The 22,122-nt window shown below is 54.3% G+C and overlaps 2 protein-coding genes and 1 non-coding gene across 4 annotated transcripts; 1 reads left to right on the top strand and 2 right to left on the bottom strand.

Moving 5' to 3' along the window:
- Positions 1-623: 623 nt before the first annotated feature.
- On the bottom strand, positions 624-4,973 carry WNT1 (Wnt family member 1). The gene is made up of 4 exons (XM_050746934.1): positions 4,541-4,973; positions 3,559-3,812; positions 2,605-2,870; positions 624-2,142 (listed from the first exon to the last, which is right to left on the bottom strand). The coding sequence occupies exons 1-4, from the start codon at positions 4,642-4,644 to the stop codon at positions 1,654-1,656; spliced, it is 1,113 nt and encodes a 370-aa protein (XP_050602891.1). The 5' UTR covers positions 4,645-4,973; the 3' UTR covers positions 624-1,653.
- A 2,691-nt stretch (positions 4,974-7,664) lies between these two features.
- Positions 7,665-7,768, bottom strand: LOC126931964 (U6 spliceosomal RNA). The gene has a single exon (XR_007718059.1). It is a non-coding gene; the product is annotated as a U6 spliceosomal RNA (small nuclear RNA).
- A 3,682-nt stretch (positions 7,769-11,450) lies between these two features.
- Positions 11,451-17,970, top strand: WNT10B (Wnt family member 10B). 2 transcript variants are annotated; one of them, XM_050746933.1, is made up of 5 exons: positions 11,451-11,866; positions 12,744-12,865; positions 12,970-13,232; positions 14,993-15,366; positions 16,762-17,970. In XM_050746933.1, the coding sequence occupies exons 2-5, from the start codon at positions 12,792-12,794 to the stop codon at positions 17,218-17,220; spliced, it is 1,170 nt and encodes a 389-aa protein (XP_050602890.1). In that variant the 5' UTR covers positions 11,451-11,866; positions 12,744-12,791; the 3' UTR covers positions 17,221-17,970. The 2 variants fall into 2 exon arrangements, with proteins under 2 accessions (XP_050602890.1, XP_050602889.1); XM_050746932.1 differs by lacking the exon at positions 11,451-11,866 and having other exon boundaries at positions 12,560-12,865.
- The last annotated feature ends 4,152 nt before the right edge of the window (positions 17,971-22,122 follow it).

Genomic DNA, 22,122 nt, shown 5'->3' with positions numbered 1-22,122 from the left:
TTTTTTTTTGTAGAGATGGGGTCTCCCTAAGTGGCCCAAGTTGGTCTCAAACTCCCGGGCTGAATCAATCTACCCTCCTCGGTCTCCCAAAGTGTTGGGATTACAGGCATGAGCCACTGCCCCAGGCTGGTATTTACTTTTCTGCTGGTGGAAGGACTTCACCCTTGTCCAGTGCCCTGACCACAGCTGAAGAAGCCAAACTTCAGGGACCAGTAGCTCTACGTCAGGGGCAGCAGCACCCTTTCTGCTTTAGTTTCTCTTCCTACTTTTTGGAAGATGGTCACAGTTGTCATTCAATAGTAGCTATTTTCTCAACAGCTGTTCCAGGCAGGAAAAGCAGGCACTGGGGTTGTTTAACCCCCATTCACCGAGTATATGCACTTGTCCATATCACACAGCCAGTTGCTGTTCCACGAGGAAGAAGAACCCTGCAGGGTTGTTTGGCTACTGACCAGGTTCCTATCTCAGGAGAGCTGGATTCCCAGTGGCCTCGTTAGGGTCATCCAAGGGTCAGAATCTCAGGGTCCTCTGGCAAGATTAGGAAACCAGTCCCCCAACAGCATATTCTATTTGTTTGAGAGAGGTAAGCTTCCAAGCCTGGGAGTGGTAAAAGGAGAGGATAGGGGACACCACAAACAAGGCTGTGTTCTGGATTCAAGGAAAAGCCACCAAGCCATCGATAAAAATAGAGATTTTATTCTGCAGAGGAAGATGCTACATTGGTGGGGGCGAGGAGCCACTAATAGCTACAATGGAAGGAAATACCGATTCCAGGAGGCAAACGCATCTTTGAGAAACTGAGGAGAGAAGAGGGACCATAAAAGGCTGCAGGAAGAAAGAAGAGAATAGTGGAGAGGGATAGGGTTGGGTTGGAGGTGTTCTTTGCAAACCAGGCTGGGACCCAGCACAATAAATAGTTTTATTTACAACATCCAAACTCGTGGCTCTGTATCCACGTTTCAGTGCAAATTATTTACACACTGATGAGGAGGCAGGACAGGAAGGGGTAGGAGGTGGCCCAGGGAGGCATGGCTCACAGCTGTTCAATGGCTCCACGACAGAGACTGGGAGAATGGGGGCATTTCTGCTGGTTCCCGCAACCTCATTTCCACATCATCACAGCTGCCCTTTTGCCCTGGAACCTCCTGCTTCAGCGGCAGGTGGGGAGGAGAAAGGCCCTGATGCCCAGGTGTGGGTTCAGGGTCTGCACCCGTGGCAGGAGAATAGGAAGGGGCCTCGGAGGACCCAGAGAAAACGCAGGACAAAGGGGAAGAAGAGAGGCAGAGAGGTCACTGGCGCGATGGAGCAGGCAGAGTGACACCGTCAGGAGCTGACCCCATGGCGGAGGGGACCCATCCTTCTCCCACCTCCTGGCCAAGCAGGGGGCAGTGCAACAAGGGGTCTCCCGCGGAGAGGGAGGGAGGTAGGTCCGGGGCAGGTCCATCAGGATGGCAAGAGGGTTCATGCCGCCCCAGGCAAGTGGTTTGAGGAGTCCCCAGGTAGGAGGAAGTGGGAGAGATGGGATACATATGAACCGCGGGGAGTGTGACTGGAGGTACTCGGGTGGGCGAATAACCGGGTCTTGAGTGCCAGCGAGTCTGTTTGGGGGAGGGCTCGCGGAGAGCGTTCCCGGGGGCAAGTCCGCGCAGCGCCTCACAGACACTCGTGCAGTACGCGCGTGTGCGTGCAGTTGCGGCAGCTGACGTGGCAGCACCAGTGGAAGGTGCAGTTGCAGCGCTCGGTGACGCGCTGCGTGCGCGTGCGGTGGCCCCTGCCGCAGCAGAGCAGCTCGCAGCCGTCCAGCGCGGGCGACGAGCTGTTACAGGCGCGCCCTGCCGTGCCCGCTGTACCCAGGCGTCCGCTGTACGTGCAGAAGTTGGGCGATTTCTCGAAGTAGACGAGGTCGTGGGGGGAGGGCGGTTTGTGGGCCGGGTCTTCCGGCTCCAGGCGCAGCAGCTCCGCCCGCGAAGCGCGGTTGCTGCCGCGGTTGCCGTAGAGGACGCGCGAGGCGCCGTCGAAGCGGTCGCGCAGCACATCGCCCACGGCGCGCAGGGTGGGCAGCCGCATCCAGCACGTGCGCACCGTGCAGGATCCGGACATCCCGTGGCACTTGCACTCCTGACGCATCTCGGAGAATACGGTCTGCGGGGAGAGGGGAAGAAAGAGTGTCCCAGGGCACCCGGCCAGAGTCACCCTCCCAGACACTGCCCCCTCCCGGACGCCACGGGGGCCGGACCTCAGCAAAGGCCCAGGCCTAGCTGAGCCCAGGGGAAGGGAGGCGCGAAATGTTCCGCTGAGATTTGGAAACCCTGCCCAACCCTGCTCCGCCGCGGCGGGTCAGTCTCGTCCTCTCAGGCTTGTTTTTCAAATCTGTATAGTGAAGAGACTGTGCTTGATTTGTAACCTCTTCTACCTGTCCGCGGGCCAGGCATCCCTTTGCCCTCAGCCACTGTCTCCTCTATTCTCCGGCTTCTTTCCAAGCCTCCAGCTCTCCCAGGACGCCCTCTCCTGGTGCCCCTTGCCTTATCTCACCGACCGTCTCTTCCCCAGCCCGAGGTTGGCCGCTGCCGCTTCGCTTAGGGTGCGGAGCCTCTCAAAGCTCACCGTACGGCCTGCCTCGTTGTTGTGAAGGTTCATGAGGAAGCGCAGGTCCCGCCCCTTCTCCCCGGAGTCCACGAACTCCCGGCCGAAGAGGCGGCCGAAGTCAATGTTGTCGCTGCAGCCCCCCCAATGCCAGTCGGGGCCCCCGGGGCCGCGCCGCCGGTAGTCACACGTGCAGGATTCGATGGAACCCTCTGAGCAGGAGCGCGCCACCGAATGGGTGACCCCGGCGGAGGTGATAGCGAAGATAAACGCCGTTTCTCGACAGCCTGTGGGAGAAGGGAGCAGGGGATCGGCGAGGGTGTACGCGGGGCGCGGCCAGCACCCTCAGCGAAGGGCTTGGGACCGGAATCCAACCCCCGACTCCGCACTTAGAGTCCTGAGAGCCAAGGCCGGCAGTGCTGGAAAGCTGGTCTCTAGGGCTAGTAGAGAAAGCAGGTGCGTGGGCACGCAGCCACGTCCACGGGCGTAATCACACCTTACTGGGAGGTTCCAGGGCGCATTTTGGCTCGATAGCGGAAGTGGAGCAGCCCCAGAGAGAAAAACCAAAGAGAGGGGAGCAGAAGAACCATACATCCCCAAGACTTCTTCGCACCCCAAAAGTTTCAACCCATGTTGGCGATGCAAGTCTTGCTAGGCGAGAGGCAAGACACACGCCTGCAGAGAGCAGCTTCCCAGGCGCTTTTGAGAGAGGCTGGGGGAAAGCGGCGGTCAGCCGGCGTCCGCGACCTGAAACTTTATCTGGGGCAGTAGCTCAGAAAAGTTAAGCTTCGCTTCCAGGGTGCACGGCTGTTAGAAGTCTGGCCCCGAGCTGGCGCTGGGCACCAGGCACTTGGCGGGTTGATCGTGTGACCCTCCAGACGCCTGGGACACCTTCTCTGAACTCGCCCGCCCATGCCCTGGGGGTGACCCCGCGTTTCCCCTGCTCCCGGAAGCGTCGCCTTCCTGGGCACCCACCTCGGTTGACGATCTTGCCGAAGAGGTGGGGCCCTGGAGCAGTGGGACAGTTCCAGCGGCGATTCCGGAACTGCCACTTGCACTCGCGCACGGCACTCTGCAGCCCCCCACTCACGCTGTGCAGGATCCCCGGATTTTGGCGTATCAGACGCCGCTGTTTGCGGCTCAACAGCTGCAGACTGGGCTCGAGTACCAGTTGCAGACTCTTGGAGTCCGTCAGCAGGTTCGTGGAGGAGGCTACGTTCACAATACCCCTGGTGGGACGTATGATAGCTCAGGCTCAGGAAGGGGATCCGCACCCTAACCATAAAAACTGTGCCACCCAGTCCTCTTCCTGGGGGTATGTGGCTGGAGAGAGTGGCGGGAGATTAATAATACGCTAATAACCCCGCGCTCCCAGGCTCACTAATTTGAAAGAACTGGGCGTCCAGACTTGTGTGTCCCCAGTAGTCCCAGGGCTGCTCGCCTGAGCCCTAGGTCCGGAGACTGGACAGAAGAGGTACCCGGAGACCGAGTGTCTACCTCGGATCTCCGAGCCTCTTCCGGTCAGCCTGAGCGAGATAATCATGGCCTGCAGTTTTTGCCCACCCAAGGCGTGAAATGCTTAGGAGTCCCACCCTCTTCTCCCCTCCTTTCTAAGCGAACGCCTGGCCCTTCACTTCCCGAGGTGGGGAAACCTGTGGTGAGGCCACTACCGTGAGGCTGGAGTTGGCGCTCAAAGGGCAAGGGCGGTACTAGATGAGAGTGGGCTCCCTGCCTGGGGTATCTTAGGCCTCCGCGGGCGGGCGGATCATTCGCCCCACTTCTACAGAGCTGGAGTCTGGGGCAGCTCCATGCCAGATCGCCCTTCGGTGTCGCGGAGGGAAGTCAGAGCGGGGAGGGAGTCTGTGGGCAGACGGATCCCAGAGCGTGGGAGCTGGGTAGGGTTGGCCCCTGGCTCTGTGCCTCGGGACAAGTGGCGACCCCGCACCAGCTCACTTACCACCATCGGCCACTGCTGTTGGCAGCCAGGGCTGCGGGCAGAGCGGCCAGCGCCAGCAGCAGCGTAGCAGAAACCCAGCCAGGCAACAGCGCCCAGAGCCCCATGGCCTGCCTGACTTTGCCCGCTCTGTGCTGCAGTTGCGGCGACTTTGGCTGTTGCCCGCGACGATGGGACGGGACGCGGCGGTGGCGGCAGTGGCGAGAATTCGCAGTCTGGCTTTAACAACCCTGGGGGCGGGCGGCGGACAGCATGGCTCGCGGTCCCGGCTGGTGGGCTGAGGCGGCCACGGCGGGCGGCACCGCCTCTTATAGTTGCGGCGCTGGCTGAAGTGACGGGAGGAGGCTGCCCCGCCGGGCCGCACTGTGGCACCAGGGCGCACCGGTTAGGGGCGCAGACAATGGGCAGCGAGCGGGGCTGTGGTTCCCGCCCGTCTGAGCCGAGAGCTGGCGGGTTGGCCGTCGGGGCTCACCCCCGCCCCCTGCCCAGTGGCCCCCGCCTCCGGGCCTGCACTGGCCGCGGACCCCTCCCCTTGGGACACCCTCCCACGCGCGCTCGCCTCACTCAGCTGAGCGTCCGGAGCCCGTCGGGGACTAGCATCCGCCAGGGGGCGCGGCGAGAGTGTGCTGCGGGGAGAGCCCGCCAGGGGCCCAGCCCGCCTCGCCACCCGCGGTGGGGTTGTCCCCTCGACGTCACCCCGGGCCCCTCCGACGTCCCCTCTCTCCCCCGTCCTGACTGTCGGAAGGAAAGCTGTGGTTCTGGGCAGCGACTCCGGGGAGACGCTTAACCGCCCAGGAACCCCCGATGGCTGGACAGAGAAGGAAAAGGGGGAGACGGGGGCGTGAGGGCGGCTGTGGTCAGGGAAATCCCGGGGATGAGTTGTGGGGGTGAGCTGACCAAAAGGAGCCTAGCGGTGGAGAGAAACCTGAAGCAGCAGGCAGTTTGCTCATGTGGGCCAGAAGGAGCGAACAAGTGGCTGTGTGTGTGTGTGTGTGTGTGTGTGTGTGAAGTGGGACAACATGAATATGGGTGGGAGTGAGAATGTGCTGTGTTCTGAGGGTGCATCCTCTTGTGTGTTGGTACGTGCAGAAACTCCTTGTTCTGGTGAAGGATGTGAGGAAACTTTCCAAATAATTTTGAAATTTCGCTCAAGTCAGAAAGGGTCATGGAGTCACCTTGTCACAGTCATCGCCTGGGGCAGTGTGTCAGGAAGGTGGTGGCGACGGTTGACAGGAGACTCAGAAGCATGATTGAGGGATGCAGAGTGTCTGGATTGTGTATGGAGTGGGTGGATGAGCGTGTGCATGGGATGATTAAATATGTGTGTATATGTCATTCTGTTGCCCTTTGTACCTCGTGGCATCCTATGGTGTGTCACACTGTGGTATGTGTCAACCAGTGCATGTCATTGAGAGAGAGAGCCGAGCCTACAACCAAGATGGTATTGAGGTGAACCGAGCCTGGAGTGGCTAAGTCTCTGAGGCCTACGCTCAGAAAGGATGGGAAGTGGTGTGGATGTCCAATGTATGCATGGTGATGGAGACGACTGGGAAGACAAGGGTTATTGCTGGCTGCATTGAACCTAGATTAGGAAACTTGTGCCTCCATGTGTTTGCTTCTCTTTGGATTTTTCTGCCACATTTCTGTCTTCCCCCAAAGCTCTGGTTCCCACCATACTGGGATACCCAGAGTGCCTGTGACCATCTCATCCATTGTACATTTTTCTCTTCTCTCCCAGGGACTCCTACTCAGCTTCAAGGCCACTTTGGCCTCCTATTGAAGAAGTGACAGGCTGGGTGCTGTGGCTCATGCCTGTAATCCCAGCACTTTGGGAGGCCAAGGTCAGGAGATCGAGATCATCCTGGCCAACATAGTGAAATCTCATCTCTAATAAAAATACAAAAATTAGCTGGGTGTGGTGGCGTGCACCTGTAGTCCCAGCTACTCGGGAGGCTGAGGCAGGAGAATGGCTTGAACCCAGGAGGAAGAGATTGCAGTGAGCCGAGATCACACCATTGCACTCCAGTCTGGGCTACAGAGCGACTCCGTCTCAAAAAAAAAAAAAAAAAAAAAAAAGAAGTGGCTGCTTTTCCCTATATGGTGAATAGGGGGCACTGCCAGCCTGGTTATCATGCCCCACCACCACACACAGATGGCCCCTGGAAGGAGGGAAGATCTTTACATCTCTTCTCTCTCCTCATTTTGCAGAATTAAGAATAGATCAGGCAGTTGTTCAAGGTCCACATCTAATAAATGAATCAATGGTAGAACCAGGTTAAAACCCAGACCAATTTGACTCAAAGCCCATGCTCTTTCGAACTTACCAGCTGCTTGCCAGTGTGCAGCAATTGCATGCTGGAAACCCTTCTCAAAATTGATAGGTTAAAATAATTTTTAGGGCCTTCCTGCCTCCCTTTTGAGTTCTAGCTCTCATTTTTTTTCATCTCTCTTGTCTTTTAGGATGCCTTCTGACTGAGAAATTTCCCCAGGCCTGAACCTAGAGTCTTAAGTCCCAGAAACGACAGGATTCTCTTCCAAGGCAGGGAAATCACTCTTAGGAATAAATGTCAGGTAAGTTTCATTAATATTCCTGGGCACTTGTGTTTTAAATGGGATGTATGTTAACCCAAATGAAGCCTGATGGAAGTTATTTTATAAAGAAATGTCCTTCTTTCCCTTTTTTCTTCCCCTTTGCCCAGCCTAGTATATCTGGCCCTTCCAAGGATCCACCCCTGAGGGAAAAGGTGTAATGGTCCAGCGTCCTCCATAGATCCAAAAGCCAGTAGTCTCTGCAGAGAGGACTCAGCATAGATGACTCAAGTAAATGGACAATGTCCCATGGGGAGCCTGTCCTTTATCCCTTATGAGTTTCTTCCCACTGGGGCCTGTGTTACAGCTTTTGGCCTGGTGGATTGATAAAACACCGTGAGGGTGGGAGGCTGGCTGGAAGATATGGAAGCCCTGTCTTTGACCACTGGTGTCAAGCAGAGGTGGGAAGAGAGGAAAGGAGCCACTGTGCTTTGTTCCAACATTCCACCCACCAGGAGTAGGGGAGAAGAGGGTAAGGCCCCTAGATCTGGGTCACATTTGTTATGACCTGGCTCACATTTCTTTTTCTTTTCTTTTTTAAAATATGAAATGCTTCACAAATTTGCATGTCATCCTTGCGCAGGGGCCATGCTAATCTCTGTATCATTCCAATTTTAGTATATGTGCTGCCAAAACAAGCACTCAAATTTCTGTTTATATCAAATAATCATGATATCAACTGTCCCCTCTTTCTTTCCTGCATCATCCACTTACCTCTCTCCTGGAACATACACATAAGCATGCAGACATGCTGCAATAGTACCCATCTGAAAAACCCAAAAACTTCATTAGACCCCACATTACTGCCCAAGATTGTTCCATTTCAGTGCTCCATTTTACTGCAAAAATCAAAAGGGTTGATTTAATTACTAGAGCCGATATCTTTTCTTTTCTTTTTTTTTTTTTTTTTTTGAGACGGAGTTTTGCTCTTGTTGCGCAGACTGGAGTGCAGTGGTACGATCTCAGCTCACTGCAACCTCCGCTTTCTGGTTTCAAGCAATTCTCCTGCTTCAGCATACTGAGTAGCTGGGATTACAGGTGCCCACCAACACTCCCAGCTAATTTTTGTATTTTTAGTAGAGAGGGGGTTTCACCATGTTGGCCAGGCTAGTCTCGAACTACCGACCTCATGATCTGCCCACCTTGGCCTCCCAAAGTGCTGGGATTACAGGCATAAGCCACTGCGCCCAGCCCAAACCATCTTTCCTAAAACAGAAGTCTGATTAATTCATTTGTCTGCTCAAAATTTTCCAATGAGTCCCCATCTCACTCAAAGTAAAGGCCAAAATCTTTACAGGGACCTCCTTCCTAGCCCTCCAGCTTCATTGCCTACCACTCTCTTCCTTGTGAATTCCTCCTCACCAGCCCCACTGGCCTCTTTTCTAATCCTTTGAACCAAGCATGCTCCTTTCTAAGGGTCTGTGCACCTGCTTTTCTGTCTTCTAAAATGCTCTTCCTCAGATCTCTCCATGCATTTGTTCCCTCGGTTTGTTTTCCCTCCCCCTTTATAAAATAGAATCCCACTACTAATCTCCTTTACTCTGCTTCATTTTTCTCTATATCAATTTTGACCATGGATGACTTTAAAGGCTTGAAGTTGAAAATCAGTAGCAAACCACCCCCCTGGAATAGGGGTAGAGGTGAGATGTTAGAGGGGAGAGGGGCTTTGCCTTGGCTTTGGGATCTGGGAGGAAGCAGGCACCAGGGTTGAGAGTTTGTGGGCAGAGGAGCCTACCCTCCTTTGAAGCACCCGCAGGCAGCACTGCCCCATTGGACTAGGAAGGCATAGCCCATCCATTAGGCCTGAGTAGAGAAGGGGGCAAAAATTCTGTCTAAGGTAATCCCATGGATTTGTTGGGGTCGACTGCTGAAAGTGGGGCCTTCCTCAGAGTCCAGTATACAGTCGGCCCGCAGACCCTTTGGTGCCTCCAGGTGGTGGCCTACGGTGCTGCAGCAAAAGGCACATTAGGCAGAGGGTGGGCAGCGCAGCTGAGCTCACCGCCACGGGCGCATCCATCCCTCCTGGGCCTATAATTTGGGTTCCCCAGGCCTGGCCGCCCCTATCAGCGGCTCAGCAACAGATGAGTCACCCGGGACCCCGGGCCAAGGCAAACATGGGGGGAGGAGGAGGAGGAGGCTTCCGAGGCTTTAGCCACCGCCTCAGTTGCTCGACATCCCCCAATCTCCAGGGGCCCCCACTCTTTTCTTTGACCCCCGCCCTCCAGGGCCCCAGTGTTCTTCCCACATTGCTCTTGTTACACCCTCCATCCCTAGGATAGGAAGGGCAGCCCTCCACTCTTCTCATCGAGGGGAAGGGGAACCAGCTTGCTCCTAGATCCTCCCTGCAGTGATGAAAGCCCCCCACTTTCCCCCTCCTGTCATTGGCCCCGACCCACGTCAAGGTCTCTCTGGTTCCCGTCCCTCCCCTTTCTTGGAGCTGGCCGCGTGCTTGGGGTATTAGGCAATGGGTGTGCACCCGCAACCCTCTCCAGGCCCCGCCTGTCCCACCGCCCTCTAGCCGCCTGCGGGTCAGTGCTCAGGCCAGCCGGTCGGGCTGAGGGCACTGCGGGCCAGCTCAGGCCACCCAGTCTGCCGGCCTGTGGCCTCTTGTCCCAGAGTTGGGCTTCAGTAGAGAGAAAGAGCAGGACTCTGGGTCCATGGATTTGGAGCAGTCCTGCTTGGGGAGACCTAGGGTCACCAGGAAGTTGAAACCTATTGTAGTAGTTCTGTCCGTTGCCCCTTCTTGGCACCTGACTGTATGCTGGAGCTTGACAAGGGTAGAATCAGAAGGCAAAAAAAAAATAATAATCCCAAACCTAAGGGGGACCCAGGAGACACATGGAGAAATACAAATGTCCATGAGGTCCCCATGGAGAAGAAAGGCTTAGGCAACCTCATTCCCCTCTTCCAAGGACCTGGCAGGAATCCCAGGCTGACTGCAAGAAAAAGAATAAGGACACTGGTGGGGATCACGAATCCAGGTGTAAGGATGAAAACTATAAGATGGGACTTGCAGATTCTGGTGACCTCCAAAACCACACATGGTTTGGCTCTTGTCCTCTAAATGGGAAGGAGGGTCAGGAACTCTAGGGCTCCCTTTTCCCCATCCCAGAGGTAGGGAATCAGAGAAAAGCAGCCTGGTCCAGGATGTCCAGTGTCAGAGACCATGGCACTTTCACCTCTCCAGACTGCTCATCAACCTGGCACATAAAGGTGATCTGTAAATATCCCAACAGATGTTAAGTTCGCTTGATCTCCTGTCTCAGACTGCTGTGCCCGCTATCCAACAGTGACCCCTGCAGCACGGGCAGGACCTCCAGCAGCACAGACTGGAGGCTGGCTGCCCAGCAGAGCTGCAATGCCACCACCAAGAAAGAGGTGACTGTGGCTGTGGGTATCATCCCTGTGCCTCTGCTTGCTGGGGGCAGTCTGAGTCAATGTGCTTGGGGCGCGTGGGGCCAGCCGTGCCTTGGGCTGCGGTCTGGCGGGGCGGGGGGCGGCTGGAAAGCCTGGGGCCCCTCTCTGGCAAAAATAGCCCGCAGTGGTTAGAGCTTCGAGGGTGAGTCAGGCGGGAGCACGGTGGCGCCTAACCCCTTCGCTGCCACTGGATCTTCCTAAGGCGGTTTGCCTTTGCCTATGCACCCCAAGACCAGGCTCTTTCCCGGCTGCCCTTAGGCTTGGCTCAATTTTGGATCCCAAGGCCCTCCTCATCCCACAAGAAGCAAGTCTACAGCTTGGAGCAGGAATCCAGGCCACCCAATGTGCAGACCGGGGGAATCCCGAGAAGGGTAGGATACCTCTGTTGGCAAGCATCCCTGCCAGGCAAGGAAGCATCGCGGCAGGCTGATGATCTTTGGTGCTACCTGAACCTCTGCTAGGGCCAAACTCTGAGGCCAAAGCTGACCCCTCCAAAGGGGCAGGCGCAGGGCTTGGAGGTGGGTGGGAACCAAGCTGCCCAGACCTGTGCTTCTCCTGCCCGCTCTGAGTACCCTAGGTGCACTCAGGCTGTGGGTGCCACATGTGACTGTCCCACACCGAGAAGCCCAAAGACTGTCCGGCTCCATCCTCATCTTGTCAAAGGCACTTTCCAGCCACCCTGATCTTGGTGGAGAAACTGACTCAAAGAGAAGTGATGAAAGATGTGGCCACTTTGGTCCCGTTCTGGCTCCCTAGGAAGGTTACTACACCCTCCCTGCAGCCTTGGCGACTCCAGAGCAGGTGAGAGGAACTCTGGCCACCTCCTTCTTCAGTAGGGCCAAGCCTGAACCCAGGCGTCGGGGGAGAGGGGGTGTGTGTGTGTGTGTGTGTGTGTGTGTGTGTGTGTGTGTGTGCGCGCGCGCGCGCGCGCGCGCGCTGGGAGGAGGGGGAGCGGCTGCATTTGCCTGGTCAAGGCTGGGAGTGGAGAGTAGGGTGGGGAAGCCCCAGGCTCGGGGAGGGGCCGCAGCTCTGTCAGCCCGGCAGAGCCACCGTGAGCTCCGCGCCAGCAAAGCCAGAGCCCTCAGTCCTTTGCTCGCAGGCTTGCTAGCTCTCTGGATCACTCCCTCCCTTCCTCCCTCCCTTCCTCCCCGCGGCCGTGGCGGCGCTGGGGAAGCGGTGAAGAGGAGTGGCCCAGCCCTGGAAGAATGCGGCTCTGACAAGGGGACAGAACCCAACGCAGTCTCCCCACGGTTTAAGCAGCACTAGTGAAGCCCAGGCAACTCAACCGTGCCCGTCCCGGACCCCGCACCCAAACCACTGGAGGTAATTAGACCTGGGAAAGCAGGGAGGGCAGGGACGTGCACACAGGGAAGAGACAAGCACGTGTGTAGTCAGACAGACAGACACGCATCCACCCACAGAAGCACAGAGACACATAGAGAGCCAGAGATATTGCTAGCAATAAAGACAGAGAGAATAAAGGAGTGCCCCCAGATTTAGAAAGCAATGAATGTGAGAGCCAAGGGGTGAGGACCAGACGGGTGCCTATGGAGGAGGGGAGCTTGTAGTTAGGCAAGGTGGGGGATAGGGAAGAGGACTCAGTCTGCGCCACAGTCCCTTTTAGGAGAGAGCCAGGCTCGCCTCCCCATCTTTCCTGCACCTGGAGCCTCTCCTCTTTCCTTGCTGCTCAGGGAGGAGGCAGTGTGGGTGGGGAACTCATTCTTGGACCTTTCTCATGGAGCCTGCTTGCCCTTGATGACACCTGGAGGTGACACCCCCTTAGGTGGTGGGGAACCTCCTCCCTATCCCTCTCTCTAGCCCTGTGAGGGCGGCGAAGCTAGTCGTGGGGCCCTGGAAAAGGGAGCAGTAGACGAGGTTGTGGAGTAAGTGTTTGTGAGTCTGTGTGTCTGAGTTTGTATGTGAGTGTGTGTCTGTGTGCTGGGCGTTGTGTCTGATTGGGCAGGGTTCCAGGGGTGCTCACTTGAGTCCTGAGCTGGGACAACTCCTGGACTCTTCTTCTTTAAGACCTCCAAGCCTCAGGGACTCTGGGAATCAAGGGGTGATTCTTCTTGTTTGAGGAGGAATGAGAAGGGTCAGTAGGGTGGCACCGGTGGTTTAGGAGCCCGAAGGAGGGCATCACTTGGTTCCCCAGGCGAGCCGCCCTATTCCTGAACCCGCATCAAGTCTTCCCGTCCCGCAGGTCCTGATCGATCTGCCGATCTGCCCACCGGAGCCTCCGGGCTTCGACATGCTGGAGGAGCCCCGGCCGCGGCCTCCGCCCTCGGGCCTCGCGGGTCTCCTGTTCCTGGCGTTGTGCAGTCGGTGAGCAGTTCGCCTTGTCTCCCAGGCCCCAGAAGCACCGACCAGGGGTGGGGAGAGTTGGAGGGGTCTGGACCGCAGACCCCAGACGCCTTCTTGGTTCCCAGGGCTCTAAGCAATGAGATTCTGGGCCTGAAGTTGCCTGGCGAGCCGCCGCTGACGGCCAACACCGTGTGCTTGACGCTGTCCGGCCTGAGCAAGCGGCAGCTAGGCCTGTGCCTGCGCAACCCCGACGTGACGGCGTCGGCGCTTCAGGGTCTGCACATCGCGGTCCACGAGTGTCAGCACCAGCTGCGCGACCAGCGCTGGAACTGCTCAGCGCTCGAGGGCGGTGGCCGCCTGCCGCACCACAGCGCCATCCTCAAGCGCGGTGAGCCTGGCTGGGCGGGTAGGCGCTGCCGCCGAGGCTAGAGGGTGGGGGGCGGACCGAGGCGCGCGGAGGCGGGAAGGAACGGGTTCGCTGCTTCGGGAGGGGCCTCTCCTGGAATTCCCCCCTCCCCCCTCAGACCCGCTCTGAGCCAGGTCTGGCCACTCGTCTGGGGCCCTGTGCGCCTAACTTCCACCTGCGTGCTGCCGGCGAGGCAGCTGGGTCCCTGCTCTCCTACCCTAGGGCCCCCCTTTCCTGCCTCCGCCCAGCTTAATCTGGGTTGCACCTGTGAGCAAGAGATGCCCCCAGTCCTGGAAGCTTCAAACGGCCCCCTATTCCCTCTCCTATTTTCTCTCCCCCCATCTTGGCTGGACAAGCCCAGGCTGGTGTCCCCAGTGTCTCAGCGGGGGTGGAGTGACGCCCCCAACCGTTTAAGGGTTAAATCTGCTCCCCTAATTGCTGGGGTTCCCAGGAGCCAAAGCTGGGAACAAAGACCCTGATGACTTTGAAGCTGGGGAGCCAGTCCCCTCCTCTGTGCTGTGGGGGCTCCAGGTGTTGCTCACCTGAGCAGGTGAAGAACGGCTGGAGAGGCAGAGAACAGGTCACTGCTGGCCTGGTCTGGGAGGCATGGCTGCCTCTCCCCATTCCCTGCTGGAGTTCACTCCCTGAGGTGTAAAGACCCATGGGGGCTCAGCCCAGAGATGGGGGCAGTGCTCTGGGGACTATGGGGTTAATAGGCAGCTGCCATCTGCAGGGGAATTCCCAAGACTTGTGCAAACAGCTTCACCCCTGGAGGGTTGGAGTTGGGGGATCAGAAGGCTGGCCCAGGAGCCCTGGATCCTGGGGTAGGAGAGGCCTGGTCTCTAAGAGGGTGCTGTCTCTCATCTTCTCAGGGCTCCGGAGAGCCCCTGCCTAAAATGAAGTGAGGGTCCCCCTCCTTCCCCACAGGGCCTGGTGTAGGGCAAGGCTTGGACACCTAAATGGTAAGCATGTTTATTTAAGTCTGGGAAAGGCTTGGCATCCTGAGCTTCTGTGACCCCCAAAACATAACAAAGAAGCCAACCTTTTAAGAGGGCCTTAGGGAAAATCACTCCCCCACCTCTCTCCTCCTCTCAGTGTTTTATAGGGTAATAGCAGGTTAGGATAAACATTAAAAGGGCAGTCTTGAAGGGCAAATATAAAACTACATCCTGGGAAGCGGAAGGGCAGCTCCATAGCTCCAGTGCTTTGGGGGTGCTAGGGTGGTGGAAGGTAGGTTGGTTAAAAGACTGACTAACCCTGAAGTGAAATTAAAAAAAAAACGAAACAGAACCACAAAGGCTCTGCTGCCACCTCACCCAAGCTCCCTGCAGGGTTGGGGGAATTTCTAAGGCTTTCAGATGTAGAACTCGGTTGTACACATCTTCAAAGACCTCAGGGACTCCCTCTTAGTCATCTCCCAACTCCAGGGGTCTCTCCCTCTGGGCTAGCTCTTTCATCTACACCTGAAAATCACCGACTTACAGAATGAGAATGGGCCTCAGAGTTCATCTTGACCCATCGTCTCCCATCTCCCTTTAGAAATGAAGAAGTTGAGGCTCTGTGCTTTCTGTACCCTTCCTTGTCCCATGACTTTCCTCCAAATCACTCAGCTGGTAAATGGCAGGGTCAGGATTCAGTTAGGAATTTCTGGAGTTGGAGGGGGGCTGTTTATTTCTTTCTGCCTCCACACTCTCATCTGCCTGTCAACCTTACCTCCACCATCACAACCTTCTCATCCCCAGGTTTCCGAGAAAGTGCTTTTTCCTTCTCCATGCTGGCTGCTGGGGTCATGCACGCAGTAGCCACTGCCTGCAGCCTGGGCAAGCTGGTGAGCTGTGGCTGTGGCTGGAAGGGCAGTGGTGAGCAGGATCGGCTGAGGGCCAAACTGCTGCAGCTGCAGGCACTGTCCCGAGGCAAGAGTTTCCCCCACTCTCTGCCCAGCCCTGGCCCTGGCTCAGGCTCCAGCCCTGGCCCCCAGGACACATGGGAATGGGGTGGCTGTAACCATGACATGGACTTTGGAGAGAAGTTCTCTCGGGATTTCTTGGATTCCAGGGAAGCTCCCCGGGACATCCAGGCACGAATGCGAATCCACAACAACAGGGTAGGGCGCCAGGTATGTGTGTACATCTTGTCCTGGGTCTCCCCAGCTTTTGAGGCCTGGTTAGAGTTTGAGAGGCACAGGGGAATAATAGGATAAAGTGTGATGAGTGACTGACACCATCAGCAAGTCACCCAGCTTCAGTTTTATATCTGTAAAGAACCTAATGATACTTACCTTACAATGTTATTAAGACTGAGCTAGCAGGCCAGTGTGGTGGCTCACGCCTATAATTTCAGCACTTTTGGAGGCTGAGGGGGGAGGATTGCTTGAGGCCAGGAGTTCAAGAACAGCCTGAGCAATGTAGTTAGACCCCATCTCTATATTTTAAAAAATTATATATAAAAACAGACTGGGCCGGGCGCGGTGGCTCATGCCTGTAATCCCAGCACTTTGGGAGGCTGAGGTGGGCAGATCACCTGAGGTCAAGAGTTCGAGACCACCCTGGCCAAGGTGGAGAAACCCAATCTCTAATAAAGTACAAAAATTAGGCGGGGTGCAGTGGCTCACGCCTGTAATCCCAGCACTTTGGGAGGCTGAGGCGGGCAGATCACGAGGTCAGGAGATCGGGACCATCCTGGCTAACACGGGAAACCTCGTCTCTATTAAAAATACAAAAAATTAGCCGGGCATGGTGGCATGTGCCTGTAGTCCCAGCTAGTGGGGAGACTGAAGCAGGAGAATCGCTTGAACCCGGGAGGCGGAGGTTGCAGTGAGCCTAGCTTGTGCCACTGCACTCCAGCCTGGGCGACAGAGCGAGACTCCATCTCAAAAAAAAAAAAAAAAAAAAAAAAAAAGGGCCAAAACTTAGCCAGGCATGGTGGCCGGCACCTGTAATCCCAGCTACTCAGGAGGCTGAGGCAGGAGAATCGCTTGAACCTGGGAGGCGGAGGTTGCAGTGAGCCGAGATGGCTGCACTTCAGCCTGGGCGACGAGAGCAAGGCTCCATCTCAAAAAACAAAAACAAACAAACAAAAAAACAGACTGATCTAGCAAATGGTATACCCAGCAGAGTGCCTCATCCTTGGCTCACTGCATAGTAGCTATTATTACAGCTGCCTTCCCTACAGAATTTAGGCGTGCTGTGGGCCAGACTCCCAATTTTATAAGTGCTTACAATGGAAAGAGCACTGGATTGGGTGTCAGGACAACTAGAGTTGAGTCTTGGCTCTATTACCAGCTGTTGATGGAAGATGGACAAATCACACCGCTCTGGCCTCAATTCTGTCATCATAAAATGAGGGAGTTGGCTATTAGTTAACCGCAATGTCCTTTCTATTCTGATATGCCACGCTATTCTTGCCTCCATTTGTCCCTCTCTGTGTTCTCTGTTCCCTTCCCTCTGCTGTGCCTCTGTGTTCTGTCCATTTGCTGCCCTCCGCTTCACCTCTTCTCTCCCTGATGCTCTAGGTGGTAACTGAAAACCTGAAGCGGAAATGCAAGTGTCATGGCACGTCAGGCAGCTGCCAGTTCAAGACATGCTGGAGGGCGGCCCCAGAGTTCCGGGCAGTGGGGGCGGCGTTGAGGGAGCGGCTGGGCCGGGCCATCTTCATCGATACCCACAACCGCAATTCTGGAGCCTTCCAGCCCCGTCTGCGTCCCCGTCGCCTCTCAGGAGAGCTGGTCTACTTTGAGAAGTCTCCTGACTTCTGTGAGCGAGACCCCACTATGGGCTCCCCAGGGACAAGGGGCCGGGCCTGCAATAAGACCAGCCACCTGTTGGATGGCTGTGGCAGCCTCTGCTGTGGCCGTGGGCACAACGTGCTCCGGCAGACACGAGTTGAGCGCTGCCATTGCCGCTTCCACTGGTGCTGCTATGTGCTGTGTGATGAGTGCAAGGTTACACAGTGGGTGAATGTGTGTAAGTGAGGGTCAGCCTCACCTTGCGGCTGGGGAAGAGGACTGTGTGAGAGGGGCACCTTTTCAGCCCTTTGCCCTGATTTCCTTCCAAGGTCAATCTTGGTCCCTGGAAGCTTAAAGTATCTACCTGGAAACAGCTTTAGGGGTGGTGGGGGTCAGGTGGACTCTGGGATGTGTAGCCTTCTCCCCAACAATTGGAGGGTCTTGAGGGGAAGCTGCCACCCCTCTTCTGCTCCTTAGACACCTGAATGGTCTAAGATGAAATGCACTGTATTGCTCCTCCCACTTCTCAACTTCAGAGCCCCTTTAACCCTGATTCATACTCCTTTTGGCTGGGGACTCCCTATAGTTTCACCACTCCTCTCCCTTGGATAACCCCAGGCACTGTTTGGAGCCATAAGATCTGTATCTAGAAAGAGATCACCCATTCATGTGTACTATCCCCAAACTCCTCTACTGCAGCCTGGGCTCCCTCTTGTGGGATAATGGGAGACAGTGGTAGAGAGGTTTTTCTTGGGAAGGGGACAGAGTGCTGAGGGGCACTCTCCCCTGAATCCTCAGAGTTGTCTGTCCAGGCCCTTAGGGAAGTTGTCTCCTTCCATTCAGATGTTAATGGGGACCCTCCAAAGGAAGGGGTTTTCCCATGACTCTTGGAGCCTCTTTTTCCTTCTTCAGCAGGAAGGGTGGGAATGGATAATTTATTGTACTGAGACTTGTTCTTGGTTCCTGTTTGAAACGAAAATAAATTAAGTTACCGGACTGGATGCAGATGGTGATGTATGTACCCACACTTGGGATCCCAGTCCATAGCTTCTTTTCTAGGTTAATTCTCCTACCTTCCTACACTCAGTGACTTTATGTATATCCTGCTGAGTTCCACAAAGGATTTGAAATGAATCTCAGTGACTTTGTTGGCAACTTTTCCTTTGTAAAACCAGGAAGGACTCCTCGGTGGGAAGGGCTACAGTTCCAGATGTAGGCCCTATTGACTCTCTATGTGCCTCAGGTCCAGATTTCACCTTGATCACTGCCTTAGAACAAGGGCTGGCATTTTTTTTTTTTTTTTTTTTTTTACTGTAAAGGGTTAGATAGTAAATATATTACACTTGTGATCTTTGTCCCAACTATTCAACTCTGCCACAATTACTCAACTCTGCTGTTATAGATCAACAGCAGCCATAGACCACACATAAATGAATGAGCATGGCCATGTCCCAAAAACTTCATTCACAGAAAGGGGCTGCAAGACCAAATTTGGTCCCCTAGCTGCAGTTCGTTGACCCTTGTTCTAGACCACGAGGTTGCCTTCATTCTGGAGTTTTTCAGTCCTAAATGTATCTCGACACTGAACTATGACCCAAAAGAACAGGTACTTTTTTCTCTGGTTCCAAAGGAGTGAACTTGGGATATAGATGCAAGACTGACGGGAAATGTGTAAAACGTTGACTTTGTTCTGGAGTTTTTCAGTCCTAAATGTATCTCAACACTGAACTTGGACCCAAAAGAACAGGTACTTTTTTCTTTGGTTCCAAAGGAGTGAACTTGGGATATAGATGCAAGACTGATGGGAAATGTATAAAAGAGATTTATATGCTTGAAATGGGAGTTTTTCCCTCTGGAAAGTAGCAAAACCAGCCATGTTCTCTCATGGAATTATCTGCAATTTTTTTTTTTTTGTCCTTATTTATTTGATTGAGACAGGGTCTCACTTTGTTACCCAGGATGGAGTGCAATGGTGCGATCTTGGCTCACTGCAACCTCCTCCTCCTGGGTTCAAGCGATCCTTGTGCCTCAGTCTCCCGAGTAGCTGGGATTACAGGTATGCATTACCATACATGGTAATGTATGGTAAGTTTTGTATTTTTAGTAGAGATGGGTTTTCGCCATGTTGGTTGGCCAGGCTGGTCTCAAACTCCTTGCCTCAAGTGATCCGCACGCCTTCGCCTCCCAAAGTGCTGGGATTACAGGCATGAACCACTGTGCCCGGCCTATTTATTATTATTTTTTTGAGACAGGATCTTGCTCTGTTGCCTTGGCTGGAGTGCAGTAACGTGATCTTGGCTCACTGCAAACTCCACTTCTTGGGCTCAAGCAATCCTTCCACCTCAGCCTCCCAAGTATCTGGGACTACAGACACACGCCACCATGCCTGGCTAATTTTGTGTGTGTGTGTGTATTTTTTTGTAGAGATAGGGTTTCACCATGTTGCCCAGGCTGGTCTTGAACTCCTGACCTTAAGCGATCTGCCCATCTCAGCCTCCCATGACCTTCCTCATTTAGAGCTCTTTTGTATTTCATCTTAGTAAAATAATTCCTTTATCTTTTAAGAGATAACCTCAACTAAACAGAAAAGGATTTATTTTTATTTATTTATTTATTTATTTTTGAGATGGAGTTTCACTCTTGTTGCCTAGGCTGGAGTGCAATGATGCAATCTTGGCTCACTGCAACTTCCACCTGTCTGGTTCAAGCGATTCTCCTGCCTCAGCCTCCCAAGTAGCTGGGACTACAGATGCGTGCCACCACACCTGGCTAATTTTTCTATTTTTAGTAGAGATTGTGTTTCACCATGTTGGCCAGGCTGGTCTCAAACTCCTGACCTCAGGTGATCCGCCCGCCTCAGTCTCCCAAAGTTCTAGGATTACAGGCATGAGCCACTGTGCCTGGCCCTAGCCCAACATCTTTGAAAACAAACTGTTATCGGGCCGGGCACAGTGGCTCACGCCTGTAATCCCAGCACTTTGGGAGGCCGAGGCAGGTGGATCACGAGGTCAGGAGATCAAGACCATCCTGGCTAACACGGTGAAACCCCGTCTCTACTAAAAATACACACAAAAAATTAGCTGGGCGTGGTGGCGGGCGCCTGTGGTCCCAGCTACTCGGGAGGCTGAGGCAGGAGAATGATGTGAACCCAGGAGGCGGAGCTTGCAGTGAGCCAAGGTCGCGCCACTGCACTCCAGCCTGGGTGACAGAGCGAGATTCCGTCTCACAAAATAAAAAAATAAATAAATAAACTGTTATCTTTCTTTCTTTCTTTCTTTTTTTCAGATGGTGTCTTGCTCTGTCTTCCAGGCTGAGTGTAATAGCTCAATCTCGGCTCACTGCAACTTCTGCCTCCCAGGTTCAAGCGATTCTCAGCCTCCTGAGTAGCTGGGATTACAGGTGCTGGCCACCACACCGAGCTAATTTTTGTATTGTTTAGTAGAGACGGGGTTTTGCCATGTTGGCCAGGCTGGTCTCAAACTCCTGACCTCAGGTGATCCATCCGCCTTGGCCTCCCAAAGTGCTGGGATTACAGGCGTCAACCACCAAGCCTGGCCTAAACTGTTATCTTTCTAAGATTCAATGCAGAAAAGGAATATGCATCACACATTTAGAACTTCACAAATGACTGTACACTTTATGCGGCTGCCAGATGCTGACTCTAACAGGTTGTTTCTTTGGCCAGAGAATGTAGAAATAGTTCTCTCCACTTCTCTAGACAACAGACACTTCTGCTATCCAAAGTACCCTCAAAATCAGATGAAATGAGAGTAGCACCAAGGTAGTGAGGACATTGAGGAGTATTAGGTTAGGGCAGTACTTTTTTTTTTTTTCGAGACAGGGTCTTAGGGTCTCTCTCTGTCACCCAGGCTGGAGTGCAGTAGCATGATCTTGGCTTACTGCAACCTCCACCTCCTGGGCTCAACCGATCCTCTTGCTTCAACCTTCTGAGTAGCTGGGAATACAGGCGTGCACCACCAGGCCCAGATAATGTTTGTATTTTTAGTAGAGATGGGGTTTCGCTATGTCGTCCAGGCTGGTCTTGAACTCCTGGACTCAAGCTATCAGCCCTCCTCTGCCTCCCAAAGTGCTGGGATTACAGGTGTGAGCCACTGTACCCGGCCAACAGTTTTGTTTGTTTTTCGTCTTGTTTTTAAGAGATAAGAGTCTTGCTATGTTGCCCACGCTGGTCTCAAGCTCTTGGACCCAAGCAATCCTCTTGCCTTGGTCTCCCAAAGTATTGGGATTACAGGTGTGAGCCAATGTGTTCAGCCAGTACTTCTTTTTAAATTTAGAGTCAGTGTCTTGCTCTGTTACTCAGGCTGGAATGCAGTGGCAAGATCACCGCAGCCCTGAACTCCTTGACTCAAGTGATCTTCCAGCCTCAGCCTCTCAGAGTGTTGGGATTTACAGGCTTCAGTCACCACACTGGGCTCTAGGGCAGAACTTTATGGCCAAATTTTATGTCCTGGATTTCCACTTGAGCATTGAGAATTCTGGGTTTGGAAATTTGATGGAGACAGAAGAAATCCCATCCTTACTTCAGGCACTTACTGAACCTAGTGTGTGTGGAAGGAAGAGGGGATGCACTTAGAATGGGCATAGGATATAAGAGAATAATGATAAAGAATATTTATAATCAGAATTTCTCACACTCAGGACGAGAAAGGAGAATCTCTAACAGAGTCACAGCATGATTATTTCAGCTTTTTCCTGTTTCCTTCCTTTGTACTTTGGGTCCTTCTTTCCTTTCTAGCATTCCCTCTTCTTTCATCAGATACACACTGTGGCAGACTTAAGCCCCAAACCACAGCCTTGACAAATTCCAAATGGATTTTGTCAGCAAGGCCAACACACTCCTTCGCCACTTCCTAGCCCTGCTCCTAGCACATGCGCTGGGCTCAGACCCAGGCCTGGGGTCAGTGACAGGGTTGGAGTATGCAACCCACAGAGTTGGTGGCTACAATTTCAGCTTTTACTAAGCTCCAATGGCAGCCAGAGGGAGGGAGAAAGGTTGATGAACTGTAAGGCGGGCCTCTTGTCCCTCTTCAGCTCTAGATGAGTTCTACTCCTGCTGGCCTTTACCAAGTGGTTGGGAAGTTGCGGGGGGCAGTGGCCAGCTAATTGCCAGCTGGGCAGCACTCCTCC

The sequence above is a fragment of the Macaca thibetana genome, chromosome 11, assembly GCF_024542745.1.
Source record: "Macaca thibetana thibetana isolate TM-01 chromosome 11, ASM2454274v1, whole genome shotgun sequence".
Classification (NCBI taxonomy): domain Eukaryota; kingdom Metazoa; phylum Chordata; class Mammalia; order Primates; family Cercopithecidae; genus Macaca; species Macaca thibetana.
The sequence above is the reverse complement of the archived record's forward strand: the minus strand, read 5'-3'. Positions and strand labels throughout refer to the sequence as shown.